Raw genomic sequence first — 23272 nt, 5'->3', positions numbered from 1 at the left:
TAGATGAGTTGACTTTTCAAAAGCACTGAAAGGGAAGGAGTGACTTTTTGAAGACACAAATGCATTTGCAAGAGAGTTTTCTTCAGAAGTACTGAAAGGGCAGGAATGCCGCATTTTGAAAATGCAATAGGATCTGAAATGGGATTGATGTCCTAGAGGAAGTGGAAAGTAGATGAGGAGCTGATGAAAACTAGAAGGGAAATGGTGACTTCAGTGTGGAGCAGAGACACGACAGGCAGTAGTGCAGGATGCGATAGAAGAGGAAAGAAGACTCATATTGAAGGACTAAGCAGGAAGGAGGGTTTTTGGGCCAGTCATCCATTGCCTTGAAAAGTTCCTTAAAAGCTGATACGGCTGCAATGGAGCCACGGTTCCATAAGGAATGATTTAAAGGGGCCCTCTAGTGTATGATGTCACAATAAGTTTTACAACCTAACCAGACCTCATCAAATAAAGTGACGTTCTGGAATCCATATCGTTGGTGATTATTGATGTACGCTAGGGTAAGATATCAAGCTTTTTACTGGACGCCCCTCTGAACTGCAGAAAAAGGAAAGGGCATCACAGTATATAAGTCATTGTGAGGCCTCTCCTACAGTGCAGAACTTTTCCGTTTCTGTAGGCCACTCATAATAACGGAAATGTAGAAAATCTGACCATGTGTAAGTGATTAGTAGATTAGGTAATCCTCTAGGAATACTCTGGATTTCTATTTCCAGTTAGTTTATGCTTGTGTCTATTTTTATTCTTCCCTAAAATTGAGTTAAATTAAATGAAGGGCAGAATCCTTTGAGGTCAAATGCGGGATAGCTGCGTTGATCCGGAAAACAGCCAAATGTAAACCATATCAAATACAACAGACGGAAATATTACCCAGAAAGTCAGTGAAGCCCAGAGCCAGGGGGGATGTGGAGTGTTTATGTCTAGGCTGGTGTTTATTGATTTGAAACTATGCATCATGTAGACCTTCCACATAATGAAGCAGTTACTTCTGGTTAGCGCACTATACAAATAAAGTGAAATCAACCTAAATATGAAGTACCTTTTAAAGACACAACATATTGATGCTAAGAGAAAACTATGGAAATAGCTAGATTAGTTTATGTATGGCTGTCTTCATCAGGCGGGAGCACAGAACTGTTTTGCAGCATCTGCTTAATCTCCAGCATTTGTTTTAAAGCAGGGTTTGACCTATTTCATTGTTCAAGAAGTGTGCTTTTCGGTTTCAAAACTTGTGTGCTTTTGTGGAAAACTTCTAATTTGGCACTGTTGTCCGTTTTTTGCAGAGAGCCCCTTACAGTTCTTTGTCAACTATCCGAACACTGGAAATGTATCCGCTTATGGACCTGGACTCATATATGGGGTAGCCAATAAGCCAGCGACGTTTACAATCATCACAGAGGATGCCGGAGAAGGTACGCTTGACCTAAATCGCATTACGTGCCGGTTTAGAGGTGCATATATATTTTTTTTAAATGATCATTTATTGTCTACTAAGAAACAGATGCAACCTCAGTATTTACTATTGGCTGAGATTAATTCTAGCTTTCCATCCACACTTTTTTGGCATAATTTAGTGTGTCAGCCACGGACGTCAATTCACCAAATTGCTGGGTGTAGCGGAAGTGACATCACGCTCATTTGGACCTCCACTTTCACTCACACACATACATACACACACACATTCATACTTAGACACACACACACCCTCTCTCACTTAAACGCACACTCACCCACAAGCATGCACACAACATACATTTAAAAGCATTTTTACTTTCCTCAGCTGACATGGATGGGGCATATTCCCAGCTAATTGTACTCCATTTTTATTATACTAATAGTGGATAATACTTTATTATTCACTATTAGTGTAATAAAAATGGACAGAAAACAAAGAGTGGCACCCCAGCTGACGTCCATAAGGAAGGGCAGCCAGTGTGTTTCTGGCACTTAATTTGCCACCTATGAAGCAAGGGGTCGCAAAGGCAGTGCCAGGGGTCGCAAAGGGCAAGTCAGGTGTCACAGCTGCAACCCCTAAATGACGCCATGGTGTCACCCCAAGTGGGACAGGTATGCCCAGATGTGGGTCCCGCGTACGCTGTGTTACTAGAACCAAGCTATACCGGGCTGATGAGCCCTAAGTGGGTGGAAAGCTTTCCTGGTTTACTTGTGTTCCAGTTCAAGGAGGACCGGGCCTTGCAGTTCAAGCTGGGCAGTTCCCAGTGGAGCAGTGCTAAGACTGATTTGCATATGGCTAGATCCAAACTTAGGTGGCATGGTGTAGGAGGCTGGCCTGGCTTATAGTGGGTTCCTTGTGGTACTTACACCTTGTGCCAGGTCCAGTTATCCCTTATTAGTAGAATAGAGGTGTTCTAGCAGCTTCGGCTGATAGAGGTAGCTATAGCAGAGCAGCTTAGGCTGAACTAGGAGACATGCAAAGCTCCTACTATACCACTTATAGCATAGAGCACTATATCACAGGAAAACACAATACTCAGAGTTACTAAAAATAAAAGTACTTTATTTTAGTGACAATATGCCAAAAGTATCTCAGAGGATACACTCCCTTAGGAGGTAAGTAATATACACAAATTATATATACACAAACCAAAATCAGGTAAGTAACAGTTAGAAAAGTAGTGCAAACAATGTAGAATCACAATAGAATGCAATAGGTAGAAATAGGCCTAGGGGTAACACAAACCATATACTCCAAAAGTGGAATGCGAACCACGAAAACCCCAGGCCTAGTGTAGTTTGTAGAGGGTCGCTGGGAGGGTCAGAAAACACTAAGGGTGTCCAAGATACCCCACCCCAAGACCCTGAAAAGTAGGAGTAAAGTTACCCTACTACCCCAGAAAGACAGTAAAGTCGAGATAGGGGATTCTGCAAGGACAACAACTGCCAGCAAAACCCTGAAGACAGATGCCTGGACCTGAGGACCAAGTCCAAGAGTCACGCAAGTGTCCAGGGGGGGCAGGAGCCCATTAAACCCCGGATGAAGGTGCAAAAGGGCTGCCTCTGGGTGGAAGAAGCCGAAGATTCTGCAACAACTGAAGGTGCCAGGAACTTCTCCTTTGGTCAGAAGATGTCCCACTGTGTGCTGGAGGATGCAGAGTTGTTTCCATGCAGAAAGACAGCAAACAAGCCTTGCTAGCTGCAAGAATCGCGGTTGAGGATTTTTTGTACTGCTGGGGCCCAGGAAGGACCAGGGGGTCGCCCCTTGGAAGAGGAGACAGAGGGGGCGCTCAGCAACTCAGTGAGCCCCCACAGAAGCAGATAGCACCCGCAGAAGTACTGGAACAGGCACTTAGAAGATCTGAGGAGAGCGGTCGACTCAGAGTCACAAAGGAGGGTCCCACGACGGAGTCCAACTCAGCGAGTTGGGCAATGCAGGACGGAGTGCTGGGGACCTGGGCTAGGCTGTGCACAAAGGAAGTCTTGGAAAAGTGCACAGAAGCCCGAGCAGCTGCAGATCACACAGTACACAGGATTACTGTCTGGCATGGGGAGGCAGGGGCTTACCTCCACCAAATTTGGACAGAAGGGCCACTGGACTGTGGGAGACACTTGGACCCAGATCCTGTGTTCCAGGGACCACACTCATCAGGATGAGAGGGGACCCAGAGGACCGGTGATGCAGAAGCTTGGTGCCTGCGTTAGCAGGGGGAAGATTCCGTCGACCCACGGGAGATTTCTTCTTGGCTTCCAGTGCAGGGTGAAGGCAGACAGCCCTCAGAGCATGCACCACCAGGAAACAGTCGAGAAAGCCGTCCGGAAGAGGCGCTACAATGTTGCTGGTTAGCTTCTTGCTACTTTGTTGCGGTTATGCACGCGTCCTGGAGCAGTCAGCGGTTGATCCTTGGCAGAAGTCGAAGAGGGAAGTGCAGAGGAACTCTGGCGAGTTCTTTCATTCATTATCTGAGGAATAGCCCAGAGGAGAGACCCTAAATAGCCCACAGAGGAGGATTGGCCACTGAGAAAGGTAAGCACCTATCAGGAGGGGTCTCTGACGTCACCTGCTGGCACTGGCCACTCAGAGCTGCCCATTGTGCCCCAACACCTCTGCATCCAAGATGGCAGCGGTCTGGGACACACTGGAGGAGCTCTGGGCACCTCCCCTGGGAGGTGCTGGTCAGGGGATTGGTCACTCCCCTTTCCTTTGACCAGTTTCACACCAGAGCAGGGCTGGGGGATCCCTGAACTTGTATAGACTGGCTAATGCCGAGAGGGCACCATCTGTGCCCATCAAAGCATTTCCAGAGGGTGGGGGAGGCTGCTCCTCCCCAGCCCTTCACACCTATTTCCAAAGGGAGAGGGTATAGCACCCTCTCTCAGAGGAAATTCTTTGTTCTGCCTTCCTGGGACCGGGCTGCCCAGGCCCCAGGGGGGCAGAAACCTGTCTGAGGGGTTGGCAGCAGCAGTAGCTGCAGTGGAGACCCCGGAAAGCAAGTTTGGCAGTACCCGGGTTCTGTGCTAGAGACTCAGGGATGCATGGAATTGTCCCCCCAATACCAGAATGGTATTGGGATGACAATTCCATGATCCTAGACATGTTACATGGCCATGTTCGGAATTTCCATTGTGACTCTACATATAGGTAGTGACCTATATGTAGTGCACGCGTGTAATGGTGTCCCCGCACTCACAAAGTCCGGGGAATTTGCCCTGAACAATGTAGGGGCACCTTGGCCAGTGCCAGGCTGGCCACACACTAAGTAACTTGGCACCTAACCTTCACCAAGTGAGGGTTAGACATATAGGTGACTTATAAGTTACTTATGTGCAATAAAAAATGGCTGTGAAATAACGTGGACATTATTTCACTCAGGCTGCAGTGGCAGTCCTGTGTAAGAATTGTCTGAGCTCCCTGTGGGTGGCAAAAGAAATGCTGCAGCCCATAAGGATCTCCGGGAACCCCAGTACCTAGGTACCATATACAAGGGAATTATAAGGGTGTTCCAGTGTGCCAATGAGAATTGATAAAATTAGTCACTAGCCTGTAGTGACAATTTTAAAAGCAGAGAGAGCATAACCACTGAGGTTCTGGTTAGCAGAGCCTCAGTGATACAGTTAGGCACCACACAGGGAACACATACACGGCATACATTATGAGCACTGGGGTCCTGACTAGCAGGATCCCATTGACACATAGGCAAAAACAAACATACATACCGTAAAAATGGGGGTAACATGCAGGGCAAGATGGTACTTACCTACACATGGTGTGCAAAAAAATGATTGATTCTGACACACCCTAGAGTCATTACCAGGGGCTGAGATTAATTCAACCATTCCACCCATCACTTTTTTTTAAATATATTTTAGTCACCCTAAGTGGGAAGGGTATGCCCAGCTATGGGTCCCATACACACTGTGTCATTGGAACCAAGCTATGCGTTCCTGATGAGTCCTAACTAGGATGAAACTGGTCGTGGGTTGCCTGTGTTCCATTTCAGGCAGGACCGGACCTGGCAGTTCAAGCTGGACTGGTTCCATTGGAGCAGGGTCAAGATTAATTTGCATTTGAATTGTTCCAAACTGAGGTGGCTTGGTGGCAAGTAGCAATGGATTGGGATGTAGCCCAGAATAATTACCAGTGGATGAGATTACATTCAAGCATTCCATCCATCACTTTTTTGTTTACTTATGTTAAGAAACATAGAGAACAAAAACATTAAGCTATGCAGTGCCGATTCAAGCTGCTTCTTTGCCTGTATGTTATCCTTATCTTCTCAATCGTATTGCCCTCTGTATATTTTAGGGGACAGTTTTAATTCACTTTCCATGTTTGTGTCCACAGCTATCTCTGGGAGGATGCTTCATGAATTTGCTTACCTTTCCATTACAGAATATGGGGGTGATTCTGACCGCGGCGGACGGCGGACGCCGCCCGCCAAGCGGTTCCCGCCGAAAGACCGCTCCGCGGTCAAAAGACTGCGGCGGTCATTCTGGCTTTCTCACTGGGCTGGCGGGCGACCGCCGAAAGTCCGCCCGCCAGCCCAGCGGGAAACACCCTTCCCATGAGGAAGCCGGCTCAGAATGGAGCCGGCGGAGTGGGAAGGTGCGACGGGTGCAGTTGCACCCGTCGCGAATTTCAGTGTCTGCAAAGCAGACTCTGAAATTCTTTGTGGGGCCCTGTTACGGGGGCCCCTGCAGTGCCCATGCCATTGGTATGGGCACTGCAGGGGCCCCCAGGGGCCCCACGACACCCCATACCACCATCCTGTTCATGGCGGGTGAACCGCCAGGAACAGGATGGCGGTATGGGCTGTCAGAATCCCCATGGCGGATTCCCATGGGCAGCGGAAAGTCGGCGGTACACCGCCGGCTTTCCGCTTCTGGCTGCGGCTGTACCGCCGCGGTCAGAATGCCCGGCGGAGCACCGCCAGCCTGTTGGCGGTGCTACCGCCAACCTCCGCCATGGCGGTAATTACCGCCAGGGTCAGAATGACCCCCTATATTTTCTGGCCTTGCTATTCCCCCTTTCGCCTCCACAGCTTGTTCTAAAAGTTTCTGACTACTGCCTGCCTCTTCTGCCGTTATTACACTTTCACACATCTGAAAGTTGCTGTTATACCACTCCATCCATCTAGCAGTGTTTGTCAGTATGCTGTCTTGAATACAACATTTTTGTACATTGTGTTTTAAACCTTTTAATGTCAAGGTGCTTACTCACCCAGACACTTTTCCCAAAGTTTGCATTGACCATGCACTAATATGGCTAGGATACTTCCCATTATATAATATGTTAGGAGGGTTTATATATGGTCAAACATACTCCCAACGTGGTATCCAGGCGCTAACGACTCCTAAAATGGAGACCCAGAGAGCCCAAAGCCTAGAACAGAAAAGAAAGAAGATGGATCAATAAAGCCCAGTTTTGAGTGTCATGCAGCAAACAATGAATGTCATGGCCACATGTACACCATGTCTGTATTTATATTTCATACTGGGCTTTTGGGAACACTACATTTGTGACATATGTATCATTAGGGAGTGAATGGGTTTATTTAGTCACTCTTTTGGTACCCTGCCTCTATGTTTTCCCTAATCCATCTCTAGCTTTCTGTCCCCTAGATGTATGTGTTTCTGGTGAGGAATGCAATTAGTAAATTATCAAAAACTCTTGTTTTTAGTTTGCTCTACTCTCAAGCCAAACAAAAATAATCTTACTCTCCCCATCAAAGTTCCACACTGTGCAGCAATTTTAAAGGCATTATTTATGGTAATCCTAAAATATGTCTCCTCTTCAGTAAACTTTGATTATCCACATTCCTCTGGGTGCATTAAACTTAGGATTTTACTTCGTAGGCCACTTTAGCAACTTTTGAAAGTCAGTCCTAATTCCTTCCACCCCTACCTAACCACCAGCTCAAGACGAGTACTAAGAGCATCACTGGATTGTTTATTCAGTGTTCTTGGAGCTCAATTGGAGTCGAAAATGTGCAGTAATGGGGTTGATAAATTTCTACCAAGCCTACACGTTTGGAGTAGCTTGGTAGTACCACATAGCGTTTTGGATCTTACCATCAAATGCAAACGAATCCACAAAATTGTACCAATGGCAGGTTCTGTTAGAACGTATAGTTCTCTGCATTTTTCCCTAGATATATGGGTAATACCACACCTCTTGATAGCCCCAATTTTACTATAATGTTGTATTACAGACCATACTGTAAATGAGCACTACTGTTTCAGGTGTTGATGGTGAGAAGATTACCAAATGGCCTCTTGTGGAAAACCTAGCTGTTGTGCATTGTGTAGTGGACCAGACAAGGTTTCGTGGACACCCACCAGAGATCGAGTAGGTGTTGGGATGATGGAGCACTAGGAGACATTGAATGAGTGGACAGTGGTGATGATGTTTCCTACTGGGATAAGCATGGTGCCAGTAGAGTGTGTATGGTGATGATGAAGCTGAAGACCTATCTAGCAGTGGTCCCAGTGGAGTGGGGATGGTAGTGATGAAGCTGAAGACCTTGCTAGAAGTGGCCCCAGAATAGTGTGGATGGTGGTGATGAAGCTGAAGTCCTGGCTAGACTAGGAGTGGTCCTAGTAGAGTTTAGATGGCAGAAACCAGATTTGATTAGGTGTGGTAGAAATGGTGTGGTTAAGAAAGTCTAGCAAGATAAGTTGAACAATACCCATTCCAGAGTTTTGGAGAATACAGTCTGTTAACGGAGTGACCTCACTGCCTGGGAGACACCACAAAGCATCAGTCAGACACTGATGTTATAGTTATACTTCTAAGTGAAACATGTTGTGGAAGCAGAAGCTAGCAAATTAAAACACAACACCCACAGGAGAATAGATGAATAGGAAATAGCCCAAAGTACATGCTAGAAATGTGGCTTATTTCTAGCCAGTTATATATGAAGTAAAATAGCGAAGAAGACATTTATAACAGCCTAAGTGTAACCATGTGTGTTTCTTAATGTTGGGGTTCACCTCGGCAAGGTAGGCTGTGAAATGCTTTCTACCCTACATCCTGAGAGGCTTTGGAGGGGCTAGGAGAGGAGGGGGTGTGGCACAGTCATCATCATTCTGTCAGCAAGGGAATGGCAAAAACAGAATAAGTGGCAGGTTCATGGTGGACAGCCTTGTCATAGGCCCAGCAGCGTCAGTGGTACTTGTCACTTTCTAGTTGCAAGGGCCCAGCACTATATATTTAGGGCAGTTGTATTAAGTAACTGAGAATTCTGCAAAAGTACACAGCCAATTAGCACCAGAAAGAAAGTACTTGACAAAGTACAGGGTGCTTATATATAAATGATGAGGGTTTTTCTTTGAAAATGCATTGCATATTCTGCACACCAAGTCTGGACAAGTATGGAGTGTAAGCTCTTAGGGTATAGGCATTTACCAAGTACCTAGTAGGTTACGTGGTTAGAAATCGGGTCTTCCCCAGTCACTAACATATCCGATGGACCACACCTCCTTGCAGTTGTTCATTCGATGAACAAACCTACTGGATATAGTAGCCATGGGGAAGCAATTTTGGGGTTGCAGATGCTTTTGGGTGGTTAGGATACCGAAGCAAGTCCTTGTAAGCATCTTCTACAGCATACCACACAATGACACATGATTATTTATGTGCTTAGTTTAGTGTTTTGTGGAGCTGCACAGGCCTCTTTTCGTGAACTAGTTATAGATGAGGAGGGATATTTAGCATCTGCACATAACCTGAAAAATGTTAAACATCTGTGCGTCCAGTTGATATGGTTTTTATTGCAGTTATGCACACAATAAAGTTAAAAGTCAGGTTCCAAAAGCAAAGAAATAAGTCTTTTCTTTTAGGGGTGTGTGTGCACGGACACTAATTGAATAACCCTGGGAAGGGTTTGAGTAAAGGGGATATTGCTATACAAGTAATCAAACCAAAGAAGTGGTCTAATGCAAACAATATGACATGTTTTCTATTATCACAACAATTGCACTTTAGGGAGAGTGTATTATGCATTCTCGTTGTTATTATGTCTCCACGGCCTACTTTCATTATGATGTACAGCCTGCTCAGTGGGAAATTTATATGTGGACTATAGTATTTTTATTCTCGTGGGTATGTAAATTGGCTAAAATGAAATAACTACATCAAAACAGAACACTTGTGGCACGCACAGCTGCTTCATCAATCTCAAGTGGCGTGTATTCCTAAAATCCCCATGCTCTGGGAAAACCTCTGGGTTAGATTAGCAAATGCAAACTAGATAATTTGTTTCAAATTAGTGATCCTAAACATCTATGTGAACCTGACATGAAATAACTAAACGTGGCAGTAATTCAAAAAATACCTTCTGAAAGTATCAACAATGAAATTAGCACGGGCATGTTTCTCTTCCTCTCCACAGGTGGGCTGGATCTGGCTATCGAAGGACCCTCTAAAGCAGAGATCAGCTGCATTGATAATAAGGATGGCACGTGCAGCGTAACCTACTTGCCGACGCTACCTGGGGATTACAACATCATCGTAAAATACAATGAAACCCATATCCCTGGAAGTCCATTTGTTGCCAAAATCACAGGTAATCTCGCTTGTGGAATGGAACCAAAAGTACCAGGCCCGAAGCCGCTTAATGCAATTCTTTTGTTGTGAGGAAATGGCATTGGCCAAATCGGGTCGGTAATATATATTTTTAATAACTTTACAAAAGAATCAAGGCCCTTGTTAAAAAAATGCAGTTTAATTTACAACACTAAAGACTTCACGGTTGTGCATCACATACCCTGACTCACGGAACAGATTTGACTCATTTACAAACACGTAATACCACAACACATTCTGTCATATCTTTTCATCCTCAAATATTATCAAGGTGTTTCACACCCGGATTGAACACTTAACTTTAGTGCCAACAAGAGGAGTAGTGAATGTGGAAATTAACTCTGAAAAACACTCAAACCCCCCCCCCCCATTTTTAAAATGGGTTAAAAGAAAAGAGTTTTTTTCTGTCAGATAAACTGTTGTGCTAACAGAGAACAAAGAACAGAAAGTTAAATGTGCAACTGCACACTTGCAAGACGCTAATGTAGAAGTTCCCTAGCAGCATGTGTAGAGAAGCAGAATTACTCAAGGAAATCTACGGTTTGTGTGTGGGTGTTTGGGGATTTTTGGGACTTCTCAGGAAGAAAGAAATGTATTCAAATAAGGAGATAATCTAAAATAAGTAGATTTCAGAAATTATCAAATGTTTTTTCTTGAAATGTCCCCAAAATAAGTGAGTCTTAAATTGAAATTGTAACATTGTAATGTTGGGAGCTCCATTGAAAACAATGGAGTACTCCAGTCTTATAAAGGTGGGTAGAAGGCCGGATCTTCAATATTCCAATGTTTTTGTTCACAGATGTTGCTGTGAACAAAGGCGTCACGGAGCCAGAGTGGAGTTCAATCCCCTCAGGCTTTGTAAGGCCTTTGTTTTATGTATTAGAACATTCTTCCCTCTAGTGGAAGAATGTTCTAATAGCCTTATAGCCTTACCGTTGCTGGGCTATGCCAGCATTAAAGTCCCGCTCCCTTGTTAAAGGCACTTGCCTTGGACTCGGGCCTTTAACGCTGGAGAGGGCCTTTAACGGCCGGCATAGCCCACTATGGCTATTATTTTCAAATTTAGCTCATATTTTTCTTCAATTATCTCTCAGATTGCCCACTTAGAGAATCAAACAATTCTTAAAGGAAGCCTTGATATTTGACTTCTTGTACATTGATTACTGCCATGTTCTAATTCTTGGTGTATTCCCTTAATAGGTTAATTTTGTCTGATTGCACAGAGGTAACAGTGAATTTTACTCTAACTGGTTGAAATGTATAAGAAATGTTTTAGATTTGTTTTTGTTTCTTGCATGAAAATCTGACATAAATGTACCCTCCCTGATTCTGTGTTTGCAGATGACAGCAGGCGGCGTTCCCAAGTTAAGCTTGGCTCTGCTGCTGATTTCATGCTAGACATCAATGAGAGTGATCTCAGCCTGCTGACAGCCAGCATCAGAGCCCCATCTGGTCACGATGAGCCCTGTCTTCTGAAGAGGCTTCCAAACAACCATATTGGTGAGTAGAGTAAGTCATACAATATAGGATGGACCCATATTAAATATTTCTCATGGTGACCCCACTACCAACGTAAGCTCTAATATCTTGAGGTGATGGGGTATGTAGGTCTCAGGGCTTTCTGCTTCTCAAAAACCAGAGAGTATAGCCTGAAATGCACACTTAAACGGTAACCTATCAGCAGCAATGTCACCTTTCTTAAAACAGACTGCATGTCCAACTTCAGTACACTTAGGGCAATTGATTTGTGCAGTGCTTTGCTTGTGGGAGGAACTGCTTTGCTTATGGGAGGGGCTCCTGCCACAGAATGTACAGTGATGTAAATATTCATTGACTTCTGCCGCCATGAAAATCTACATGATGCTCTTAATTAGAGAAGTAAATGTCAAACTGGCGTAACACCATCATCTCCGCCAGCGGCGTAATTAAACTTGAGGGACCCCCCCCCAACACTGAAAAGTACATGGAGGGACTCCCTTGGCCACCCACCTAACACCTCCCAGGCCCAGACAGTGTATTGTACTGACAGTGCCCCCTGGAGCTCAGGGAACCCCTGCACTGCGGAGGCTAATGTTGCACCACTCATCTCCACCAGACTGCAATATGATTGTCTGCCTGAAAACTTGGAGTTTTCTTATATGTTCTTGGTGCTGATATCAGGATGTTTTTAAGCAATTGTGATATTTGGGATTAAAAAGCCCTTGACGTTCATTATAAGGATATTACAAGTCACTGGGAAGTTCTGTGACCATACAGAGAAACAAAGCTAAAGGTCGAGTTAATTTATCAGACCACGGAATTCCAAGGTGACTTGTAATATCCTTAACATTTTATTAGGGAGTATTTTATTCCCTATAATACAGGGGTGGTACCACCACTCTTCCCTCAAACTGCTAAAACCTTGGTGTTTTGCTTTTGCATGTGAAAGAGATTGTAGAGTTACATAATATCAATGTCTGTCTGAAAACTTGGAGTTTTCTTATATGTTTTTGATGCTGATATCGGGATGTTTTTAAGCAATCATGATATTTGGGATTAAATACCCTTGATGTTCATTATAAGAATATTGCAAGTCACTGGGAAGTTCTGTGACCATACGGAGAAACAAAGCTGAATGCCGAGTTCATTTATCTAACCACCAAAATCCAAGGTGACTTGCAATATCCTTAACATTTCACTAGAGAGTATTTCATTCCCTATAGTACATGGTGATGCCATCTCTCTTCTCTCAAACTGCTAAAATCTTGGGGGTCTTGCTTTTGTATATGAAAGAGATAGTATAGTTACACAAAGGAAGCATAAAAGTTGAAACTAGTGTGAAATTAATCAAAAAGCAGTAAGTAATTTGTTGCAAATAGATATTAGAATCAGTTTAATGTAAATCAGATTCTGTTTTTCCTCAAATTAACTTAAGTACATAAAAAATAAACTTCTTGCCATAAGTATCCCATTTCTGCTCATCGCTGTTGCTATTAGATAAACAGATTCAGATTAATCAAATGCCAGTTTTCGTTGCTTTGTTTAAACTGCTGCTGTAATGATATTCGGAGACCTGCCTTTCACCTTGACTGCTGGCAGCAGGGATTATGACATCAGAAGTTGACTGTATTAACTTATTACAGTGGAACAGCTATGCCATTTCTCTATTACAGGTGACTTAAGACATCACATGTCGACTGTAATAAGGAAATTAGAGACAGACCTTTATACTGGGATTTCAGGGTCCCACATATTATATGCCGATATATCTGATGTGTTTTCTTCAGATAGACAAGGATGTCTTTGTCATTCAGGATGAGCCAGAATCGCTGATCCATCTTTTTCTAAAGCTCTTCACCAATTTCATGTATGTATGTATGCCTGTCTTGGTCATTCTAAAGTGGAAACCTAGCTTGTAGAAATGGAGGGCTGTGCAGCTGGAAAGCCTCATTGGGGCTACATGGGCGTGGGGGACAGAAGGAGGAGAATTCAGCTTACGAGGTGTAGTGTTCTTTGAAGAAGTGAGTGTTCAGTTTGTTCCTGAATTGCAGGACAGGTGGTGCTATTCTGATGTTGTAGAGGATGTTCTTCCAGATATGCAGAGAAGGCTTGTTAGCTTGTTTTGCCTTCCTGCAGTGTTTAGCCTCTAGTCAGGCACTGGCAGAGCTCCTCCTCTAGTGTTGTCCTCCAGTTATTGTTGGTATGTTAGCTGTGCAGGCAGGAATCTTAGGGCCTGATCACAACTCTGGCGGTCCCAACATGGGACTGCCAAAGCAACGGGGAGGCCGCCATGGCGGTGGCGTCCCCCCGACCATATTGTAATGTTCCAGCTGGGCTGACCGGCCGTAACATTGTATTATGAGGCTGCTAAGGTATTGGCCTCGGCTCCATACTGTAGCACACCAGCACCATCGGACACCGCAATGTCTGCAAAGTAGACAGTGCGCATTCCAATGGTACTGGGCAGGGGGGCCCTGCACTGCCCATAACATGGGAATGGGAAGTGCAGGGGCCCCCACTTTGGGCCCATGCACTGGCTTTCCGCCAGCCTTTCCATGGCGTGGTCCCTGCCATTGAAAGCCTGGCGGAAAGTGGGGCTGTAATCAGCATGGCGGCGCTGAGTTCATGGCAGGTTACAACTCCGGCCACTTTTGACCCATCAGGAACCACGTTCCTGGCAGAGACGGTGGTACTCTGGCTGGTTCACCTACCAGGGTTGTAAGGTGGCAGTCGGACACCACAGTTGCGGCGGTCCGACCGTCACTGCAAGGATGGTGGTCTTTGGACTACCAGCCTCGTAATGAGGCCATTAGTGTGGAGGGCCTTCTAAGTGATTCAGCTGATCTTGATGGTGATCCAGGCTTGCTGTGGGGCATAGTGTCAATTGTTTAGCGCAAAGGAGATTTGGTCCGATTTCTTCAGGCCTTTGATGATCCATGCTGCCGCGTGATAGATGCCTTTCAGCTGAGCGAGGGAGGTCTCTGAAATACCATGTAGCAACATGTTGCCTCCAGCTAGATGAGAGACAACTAAGGCTTGAACTGTCATTCTGAAGTCTTCAGCTGGGAGAAAAGATTTCACATTTTTAAAATGAGAGTTGGAACAAGGCTGTTTTGGTCTTCTTGGCAATGTGTTCTTTGCATGAGAGGTTCAAGTGAGAGGGTGTGTGGCCTTGAGACTAGAGCTGCTGACTTTGGAACAGGGGAACAAAGTTTAAGTCCTGGCCTGGCTCAACATCCTGTGATACTAGGCAAATCTCTTTATCTCGTCATGCTTAAAAACATAAACAAAATATGTAATGTAATCTGGTGCTCATGTAAAGTGCTCTAATGCTGTTGTGATAAGTTTGTGGTATACAAAACTGCTAAATGTCAATTGGGTTGTGAAGCATGTTAAGTTTAAGGTGGAGAGCTGTGACTGAAAAGAGAATGGTGTTGCTGGATAACAGGAGAAATTCAGTCTTCGAGGCGTTTAGCATCAGTTAGTTTGGAGACATCCAGGTCTGGATGCCCTCCAGGCAAACTTTGAGTTGCTGTATGTAACTGGTTGTGGAGATTTTGAGATAGAGTTGGGTGCCATCAGCATATTGGTGTCTCTTGATGCTGCCGTATTGTGATTTACAGCATTCTGTTGAACCTTCCCTCATCCTGCACAGTGACCTGTCCTGCCTCATTTTTAGGCAGCAGCTGTGAAACAAGTCCTCCGCTAACTAAATATTTTAGCGGACTTCAAGATATTATTACGAGGATTGCATCTTTAGTCTTATCTAGAGTGAAATTTTGAAACACACAGGATGATGGAAGTAATGCTTGCAATTTCTCTAACCACCTGCAAGGACTCAGGGTAGCCTCCCAACCCATTGTTTTTTTGCTCACCATGCCACCTCAGTTTAGACCCAGCTGTATGCAAATCAGTCTTGACCCTGCTTCTCCTGGGAACAATCTAGTCTGAACTGTCAAGCCAGGTCCAACCTGAAACAGAACACAAGCAACCTAGGACCAGTTTCGCCCTAGACGTGAGACCAGTGCCCACTGTGCCACCGAATTCAAGCTAGCCTGGCTTAAGAGGGGGGTGATACCCCAAAACCGATCCCAACATGCTTGTTTTCTGGTCCAAGAAGGACCTGGACAACCAGTTTGGGCTTGCTGCTCCCATGGGGAGGAGGGTCAATACTGGTTTGCAAATGGCTGGGTTCAAGCTGGAATGTCATGGCAAGCAAACAAACGATGGATTTAGACCCAGATCTGTGACTGGGAATGATTGTTTGACATTGTTCATCATTCCGTCCATCATCTGTTCTTTTTAGATTGAAATTTTGACAGATCAACCCATTATGTGTTTCAAGCAATAGCACATAATAGACTTTTTCAAGTCTTGTGTAAATAGTAGCTCAAGAGAAATGGACTAGCATGGGCAGCATATGGGCCAGTATAGGGCTGGTACTCTTAAAATGCTCATTTCAAAGTCAAGGACAAATGGAACATAATGTGTGGTAAATTCTGGCGGTCCTTGATATCTAGCCAAAATTTAATCCATTGACAACATAGGTCACTGTATGATGGATCATACAAAGTCAGTGTATTGTGTACAGAGGTAGTCAGGAAACACTGACTGTATTTATCCTGGGTCTGCAAAAAGCTAACTGTTGAATAGCAGGAGGAAGGATATATATACATCAGATCCACCAATGTGTGATGTAAAGTGGGGTTAAAATGAGTGGACTGTCAACTTCCTATAGAATGAAGCACCTTTGTCAGGCATATAAACATAGAATGGAAAAGCATTTTCTCTAATAGGAATCAGAATGAGGAGGCTGGGCTAAAGCCATGAGGCAGGTGGCAGAACAGCAGGTAAGTTTTTTTGGTTTGGGAATTACAAGGAAAGATAAGGTGCTTGACTGAACACCAGATGTTATTTTATATATGGTGCAGTGGGATAGGATCCACGAAGAAGGTAGGTAGGATTAGTATGATCCTGGTTATTAGTTTATTTTTCAGAAACCTTGGAGGGGATGGGGAGGACAGCAAGTTTATGGTAGAATGGTATGGTTAATTTGCATCTTTGTTTGTGATTGACTTCAGCATTCACTCCAAGGAAAGGGGGATAGTTTCAAGCCTGTCAGAGGCAGCCAGGGGCATCACATGCAGTCATGCTTTCCCATTTTTAACTGCTCTAGCCCTGTCATTGGGACCTTTTTAAAAGGCCTTGTCTACGAGTGACAGCAAAAACTAGCATTGATTCTATTGCAGTTATTCACTACCACTTGCACTTGTCAACCATGATCTTGTAGTGGGTGTTTTAGTTCAACACCCTAGATTGAAACTCGCTATAGGGGTGAAAGTTCAACCAACCCTCCAGAAAACAAATGCTCTGGTCACCTCCATCCTAGCATAGAGCGTTCTAGCATTCTCCACAGAGTATATCTTACTTTTTAACTCTGGTGCTCAGATTGACCATAGAGTTGTCTACTCTTTATTCCCTTGATTAGTCACTGCCAGGGATATATCTTTGTTAACAGAATCTGAAAAATGATTGATCACAGTAAGGTTGTCAAAGCCAGCAGAAGGATTGGTCTTGGCCTTTGAAAAAGAGTGACACCTCTTTCCCAGATGTCCTTAGTAGGTAAAGTAATTCCTAGATAATGCGATAAGCACAATCTCAGGACTCTTACACCTTGTATTGTAAAGTGGGTGAAACAATAGATGTTTATGGCATGTGTGTGTGTGTCAGGCGTGCTTTTATTTTGTTACGATAAGGTGACACATATAGGGTAAAACATCTCGGAGTGCGACTCAGACCTTTTGACCCAGGTAAGAGTGTGAAATCATCCAAATAGACACTGTGAAAATAACAGACATCAAATATAAATCTCATAATCAACATAATCAATAAGAGTTACTAATTTGAACACACTATGACCTCTATGTGGCTTGAATCACCACACCAATTTGGTAAAGTTTAAACATTTATAGCCCTTTAGGTTAATAATGCTAAGTTCACGTAAATCATGCTCAAGACCAAATTATAGAAATACAGAAACATCATATGTTGTCCAAAACACCTAAATTATCTTGATCTAGTTAAAGCATTAAGCATAAGACATTCCAAAAGAATAATGCAGAACAACAATAAGATCAAGTGGAAAATCAGGCGCCACCAACATAAATTGACTACAAGTGATCAACAGTAGCATTCACGCAATTGCTTTCCTTGCACAAAACAATCTATCTAAATACTGGATGCACAACAAACATCAAGGCTGTGTCTTTCAAGTGAATGATATTTTCTTGCAGGACTTGTCAGCACACCCCTGACTAGTGATGGGAAACTGTGAGGAATTCGGCATAGTCCTAGAAATGCACATCTGAAGATAAAAAAGGCTATTCCATGTGTCAAGGTCATGATTTGTCATCCATCCTTGGCATTGTTAATGGGATATCCACTCAAAGCACATGCCATTTTCACTAAACACAACACTGCCTGTAACTGAAATACCATGCTTACTAGCTCACCACTGGCATGACTGTTCCAGTCATCCACACTTGTCCCAGTCATTCATCCTCACTTAATATTGCTCAAATTCGGAACTCATTCAAAGTAGGCATCCAATGACTCTTTTGACATAGCACTCTACTTATGTCTTGGCATATTTGTCCATTAATATTTTAACCTTCACTCAGTCCCCTCAATCATTCACACTTTCAACCGTTGAGCTACTTTACTCTTTAATATTTACTCCATCACTCAAGCCTCTTTGCCCCCCTACATTCATTACAACCAAGCTTCTGCACAGGTTCACACCATCCTTCATCCTCACTACTTGCGACCCAGAATATGTCTTTGGGCAACAGGCATCATTACAGAGCACATGTGTTGGAGTGTAAACATTTTTTATAAAAATGTGTCACTAAAACGTAATATGAAATAATAAACCTAACATGCATTCAAAGGCCTAACTGAAAACTGTGCACTTTGAAAATGTACCTACTTTGGTGTCAGCCACAATGTAGTTTGACATGAAAATGAAAATGTATTTTACTTAAATATCATTAAATATACTGACAAGGTCATTTTAAGGTTTAAAACTTATTATGAAATGTTTTATTCTTCATGTTTAGCACTAGTTTAAAGGCCTCACGTTTTAGTAATTTTCCAGAGGCACGTTGTTTTAAACCCTTCACTGCAAGGCCTTTCCCCCCTCAGGTACCAAGCCTTTTTTTTGGCTATTTGGGGCAGTTTGCGCTTAGGCCCTCATAACGTTTTGTCCACATTAGCTACCCACACCAAATTTGCGTCCTTTTTTTCCAACATCCTAGGGATTCTATCGGTACCCAGACTTTGTGGGTTTCCCTGAAGGAGACCAAGTAATTAGCCAAAAGATCGTTTTTTTTACAAATAATGGGAACAAAGGGCTGCAGAAGAAGGCTCGTGGTTTTCCCCTGAAATTGGCATCAACAAAGGGTTTGCGGTGAAATCAGAAAACCCAATTTTTCAACACAATTTTGGCATTTTACTGGGACATACCCCATTTTTACTATTTTTGTGCTTTCAGCCTCCTTCCACTTAGTGACAGAAATGGGTGTGAAACCAATGCTGGATCCTGGAAAGCTAAACATTTCTGAAAAGTAGACAAAATTCTGAATTCACCAAGGGGTCATTTGTGTACGGAAAATAACAGCTGAAATAAAAAAATATTGAAATTGGGGCTGAAAAAAACAACAATTTTTCTCAATGTTTTACTCCGTAACTTTTTTCTGTGATGTCAATTTTTTTAAAGCAATATACCGTTATGTCTGCTGGACTCCTCTGGTTGCGGGTATATATAGGGCTTGTAGGTTCATCAAGAACACTAGGTACCCAGAGCCAATAAATGAGCTGCACCTTGCAATGAGTTTTCATTCTATACTGGGTATACAGCAATTCATTTGCTGAAATATAAAGAGTGAAAAATAGGTATCAAGAAAACCTTTGTATTTCCAAAATGAGCACAAGATAAGGTGTTGAGAAGCAGTGGTTATTTGCACATCTCTGAATTCCGGGGTGCCCATACTAACATGTGAATTACAGGGCATTTCTCAAATAGATGTCTTTTTTACACACTGTCTTACATTTGGAAGGGGAAAATGAAGAGAAAGACAAGGGGCAATAACATTTGTTTTGCTATTCTGTATTCCCCCAAGTCTCTCGATAAAAATGGTACCTCACTTGCGTGGGTGGGCCTGATGCTTGCGACAGGAAACGCTACATGGACACATCACATTTTTACATTGAAATCTGATGTGTTTTTTGCAAAGTGCCTAGCTGTAGATTTTGGCCTCTAGCTCAGTCGGCACCTAGGGAAACCTAGCAAACCTGTGCATTTTTTAAAACAAGACACCTAGGGGAATCCAAGATGGGGTGACCTGTGGGGCTCTCACCAGGTTCTGTTACCCAGAATCCTTTGCAAACCTCAAAATTTGGCTAATAAAACACTTTCTCCTCACATTTCGGTGACAGAAAGTTCTGGAATCTGAGAGGAGCCACAAATTTCCTTCCACCCAGCGTTCCCACAAGTCTCCCGATAAAAATGATACCTCACTTGTGTGGGTAGGCCTAGTGCCCGCGACAGGAAATGCCCCAAAACTCTATCTGGACACATAACAATTATCAAATACAAAACTACCTGTTTTTGTGGGGGGAGGGCAACCTGTGTTTTTGGTCCTGTGCTCAGCAGCCATCTAGGGAAACCTACCAAACCCAGACATTTCTGAAAACTAGACACCCGAGGGAGTCCAGAGAGGTGTGACTTGCGTGGATCCTCCAAAGATTTCTTACCCAGAATCCACAGCAAACCTCAAATTTAGCTAAAAAATCACTTTTTTACCACATTTTTGTGTGGGATCACCACACCAGGACAAATTTCCTACCACCCAACATTCCCCTCAGTCTCCCAGTAAAAATTATACCTCACTTGTGTAGGTGGGCCAAGTGCCTGTGACAAGGAAGAGCGAAAAACATGTTGAAATTGAGGGGGAACCAAGGCGGGTCCAAAAGGGCACTTTGAAAAAAAACATTTTTAGGCTGACAAGTGCAGCAGAGTTTTTATAGATATAGATGGGACAATGTTGGGTGGTAGGAATTTTGTGGAGTCCTGCAGGTTTGCAGGGCATTGTGGGTAAGAAAATGGTGCAGGTCAGTGCTTAATTTGTGCTTGTTGTTTCCGGTGCTGTGCACCAGCACTTATGTATGAGGGCCGGCACTTATTCTTCTGTCTCAAGCATTTGTTGCGAGCAAAATACATATATAGGAAAGATGGTAGAAGGGAAAAACGAAAAAGCGTCACAAAGATAGAAAGCAGAATGCTGCCAGAGTGAGCTGAAGGGGCAGGGATTGGCTTTATATGAATTGAACAGGCCCGCGATGGCTTCAGGATTACGCTGCCTCAGTACCTTTTTATTTACAAACTAAGCACTGATCATAAGGATATCACAAGTCTCCTCGGCCAGACTTTGACAACCTTATAAATAAACTCAGCCGTTGGACTCGTTCCCCTATATGGCTATGGAACTCCTCAGTGACTTGCAAAAACCTTATAGTGTACGGAAGGGGGTACTCTATCCCGAGTGTTTGTTGGCTTGCTATTGATCTCTTAGTTAAAATGTAATCTTTTCTGAAAAACACTTGTTTACTCTGCAGGTATTTCTTTCATTCCACGAGAAGTGGGTGAGCACTTGGTCAGTATCATGAAGAACGGCAAACATGTAGCCAACAGTCCAGTGACCATCATGGTCGTACAGTCGGAGATCGGAGACGCCAGCAGAGTGAAGGTTTCTGGCCCTGGCCTGACTAATGGGCACACATTTGAACTGTCGGATTTCATTGTGGATACAAGGGATGCAGGTGAGTGTTGCCTGGAAGGTTTGTTCCTTATAACTGGTAAAGTTGGATTGCGGGTCACTTCTGAAGTGTGTTTCTTCAGCTTTTCAGTTGAATTAGGGCCAATTATTTTGGTTACTGATGAAAGGTGGGGATCTGGTCTTCCAAACTGTGCTTAAATGACGTGCTTAACAGTGCTAAAGAACAAGAATAAGCAATTGTTAGTTGCAGGCTTTCTGGTGCCTTTAATCCTATTTGCAGAGTTAAATGCAAATATAAGAAAATATATTCCTGTGCTCTATGCACACATTTTCTTTTGTAAACAATGTTGCACTCTGAAATTAAATATCTTTCGAAAAGTTGTCTCTGATTTTTCATGTGATTCTAATTGTTCCTTCTTAGAGACAGATTTGCAATGTGACATCCTAAGCATGAAGGCTATTCTCAGATGTGGGTACTGTACATGCTGTGCCATAAGGCCCAAGCTGTACCTCACTGAAACGGCCCACCTAGACTGAAATTGGTCTACAGTTGCTCTGTCCGAAGAGATATGAGTGTTAGTTCAGGCTGAACTGTTCGTGATAGAGCAGGATCAAACTGATTTGTCCCTTGTGGTTCATAATAATTAGTGGCACAGTCGGCAAAAATTACTGATGTGTGCCCTGTGCCCTGCACAGTCGGCAAAAAATGACTGATATGTGACTGATTGCAAGTGGTTGAGTGTTTTGTAAGCATTCCACCTATCACATTTATTGTTTTATTCTATGCATCACAGGATTGTGTCAGCCCTGATTTTAATAGATTAAAAGAAATCCCTGGGTATACAAATGTGTGTATATATATATATATATATATATATATATATATATTTGTTTCTCCTACCTCCTATAATTCTGCACATGGGTTTTGTGTTGGAATTTCTGTAGGAGTAGACATTACAAACATATTTCTCCAGGTGAAGAAACACCTTCAATCAGACAACCCCCCAAACATGCTTTCTGGCCTTTTCTCATCCATAAATCATAGCTAAACGTATCTTTTTAAGTAGTAGATGTAAGTGTTTATCCATGGTGGGTATGCTCAAAGGTTTGGTCAAAGTTTGTGAATAGATTTAAGTTTTGACTCTGCGGGTTCCAAGAATTTTGCATGCCTATGATGTCTCTTTGCACGGTACCTTAAAATAACCTTTTCCACCTTCTTCCCCTAAACTTATAACTACCACAATTCTGTCATACTTGTGGATTTTCTCCTTTCATTAGTGGAATTTATAGTAGGAAAATCATAATTAATAAACATGATTTAATAATTGAGCAAATTAGACTTTTGACTGAAAATTCAACCATTGGCTCCTCAAAGTGGCACTCAGATGCCCAAATTGTTTTGTGGATCCCACAATATTTAAAGGCATTTTAATTGTCAAACTGGCTTTTGATGGTGAATGATGTCTTTCTATGATTTAAATCTGAGTAAGGCTTGAATGTATCATAGGCGATCTCGATGCTTTGCCTTTTCATGTATGCATTTCCTTTCTAGGTTATGGTGGGCTGTCCCTGGCAATTGAAGGCCCTAGTAAAGTCGACATCCAAACGGAGGATCTGGATGACGGCACCTGCAAGGTTTCATACTGTCCAACTGAACCTGGTGTCTATATTGTGTCCATTAAATTTGCAGATGAGCATGTTCCAGGTAAGAAAGAAATCTTGATATAATTCATTTGCATCAGTAGTTTAATCTTAACCTTAAAAGAGGGCCATCTAAACTAAAGAACTGTATGGTGGACACCAAGACGTAGGGCATCATGCAGCAATTCTGGACAGTGTGAATGACCAGTTAATCCTACAGTGTTTTAATTTCTCCTTTTGACTGTGCCAGACTCAAGCAGCTGTGCATCTT

At 43.3% G+C, this 23272-nt stretch overlaps 1 protein-coding gene across 4 annotated transcripts in view; it reads left to right on the top strand.

Moving 5' to 3' along the window:
* The window catches only part of FLNB (filamin B), a 455875-nt gene that overhangs the window by 368676 nt on the left and 63927 nt on the right, over positions 1-23272 (top strand). For all 4 annotated transcript variants that reach the window (XM_069206567.1, XM_069206566.1, XM_069206565.1 and 1 more), the window contains 5 exons: positions 1287-1415; positions 9852-10025; positions 11387-11545; positions 21200-21403; positions 22913-23065. In XM_069206567.1, the coding sequence (XP_069062668.1) occupies positions 1287-1415; positions 9852-10025; positions 11387-11545; positions 21200-21403; positions 22913-23065 (819 nt within the window). The remainder of the gene's footprint in view (positions 1-1286; positions 1416-9851; positions 10026-11386; positions 11546-21199; positions 21404-22912; positions 23066-23272) is intronic.

Source organism: Pleurodeles waltl, chromosome 9 (assembly GCF_031143425.1).
Source record: "Pleurodeles waltl isolate 20211129_DDA chromosome 9, aPleWal1.hap1.20221129, whole genome shotgun sequence".
In the NCBI taxonomy this organism is placed as follows: Eukaryota; Metazoa; Chordata; class Amphibia; order Caudata; family Salamandridae; genus Pleurodeles; species Pleurodeles waltl.
The sequence above is the reverse complement of the archived record's forward strand: the minus strand, read 5'-3'. Positions and strand labels throughout refer to the sequence as shown.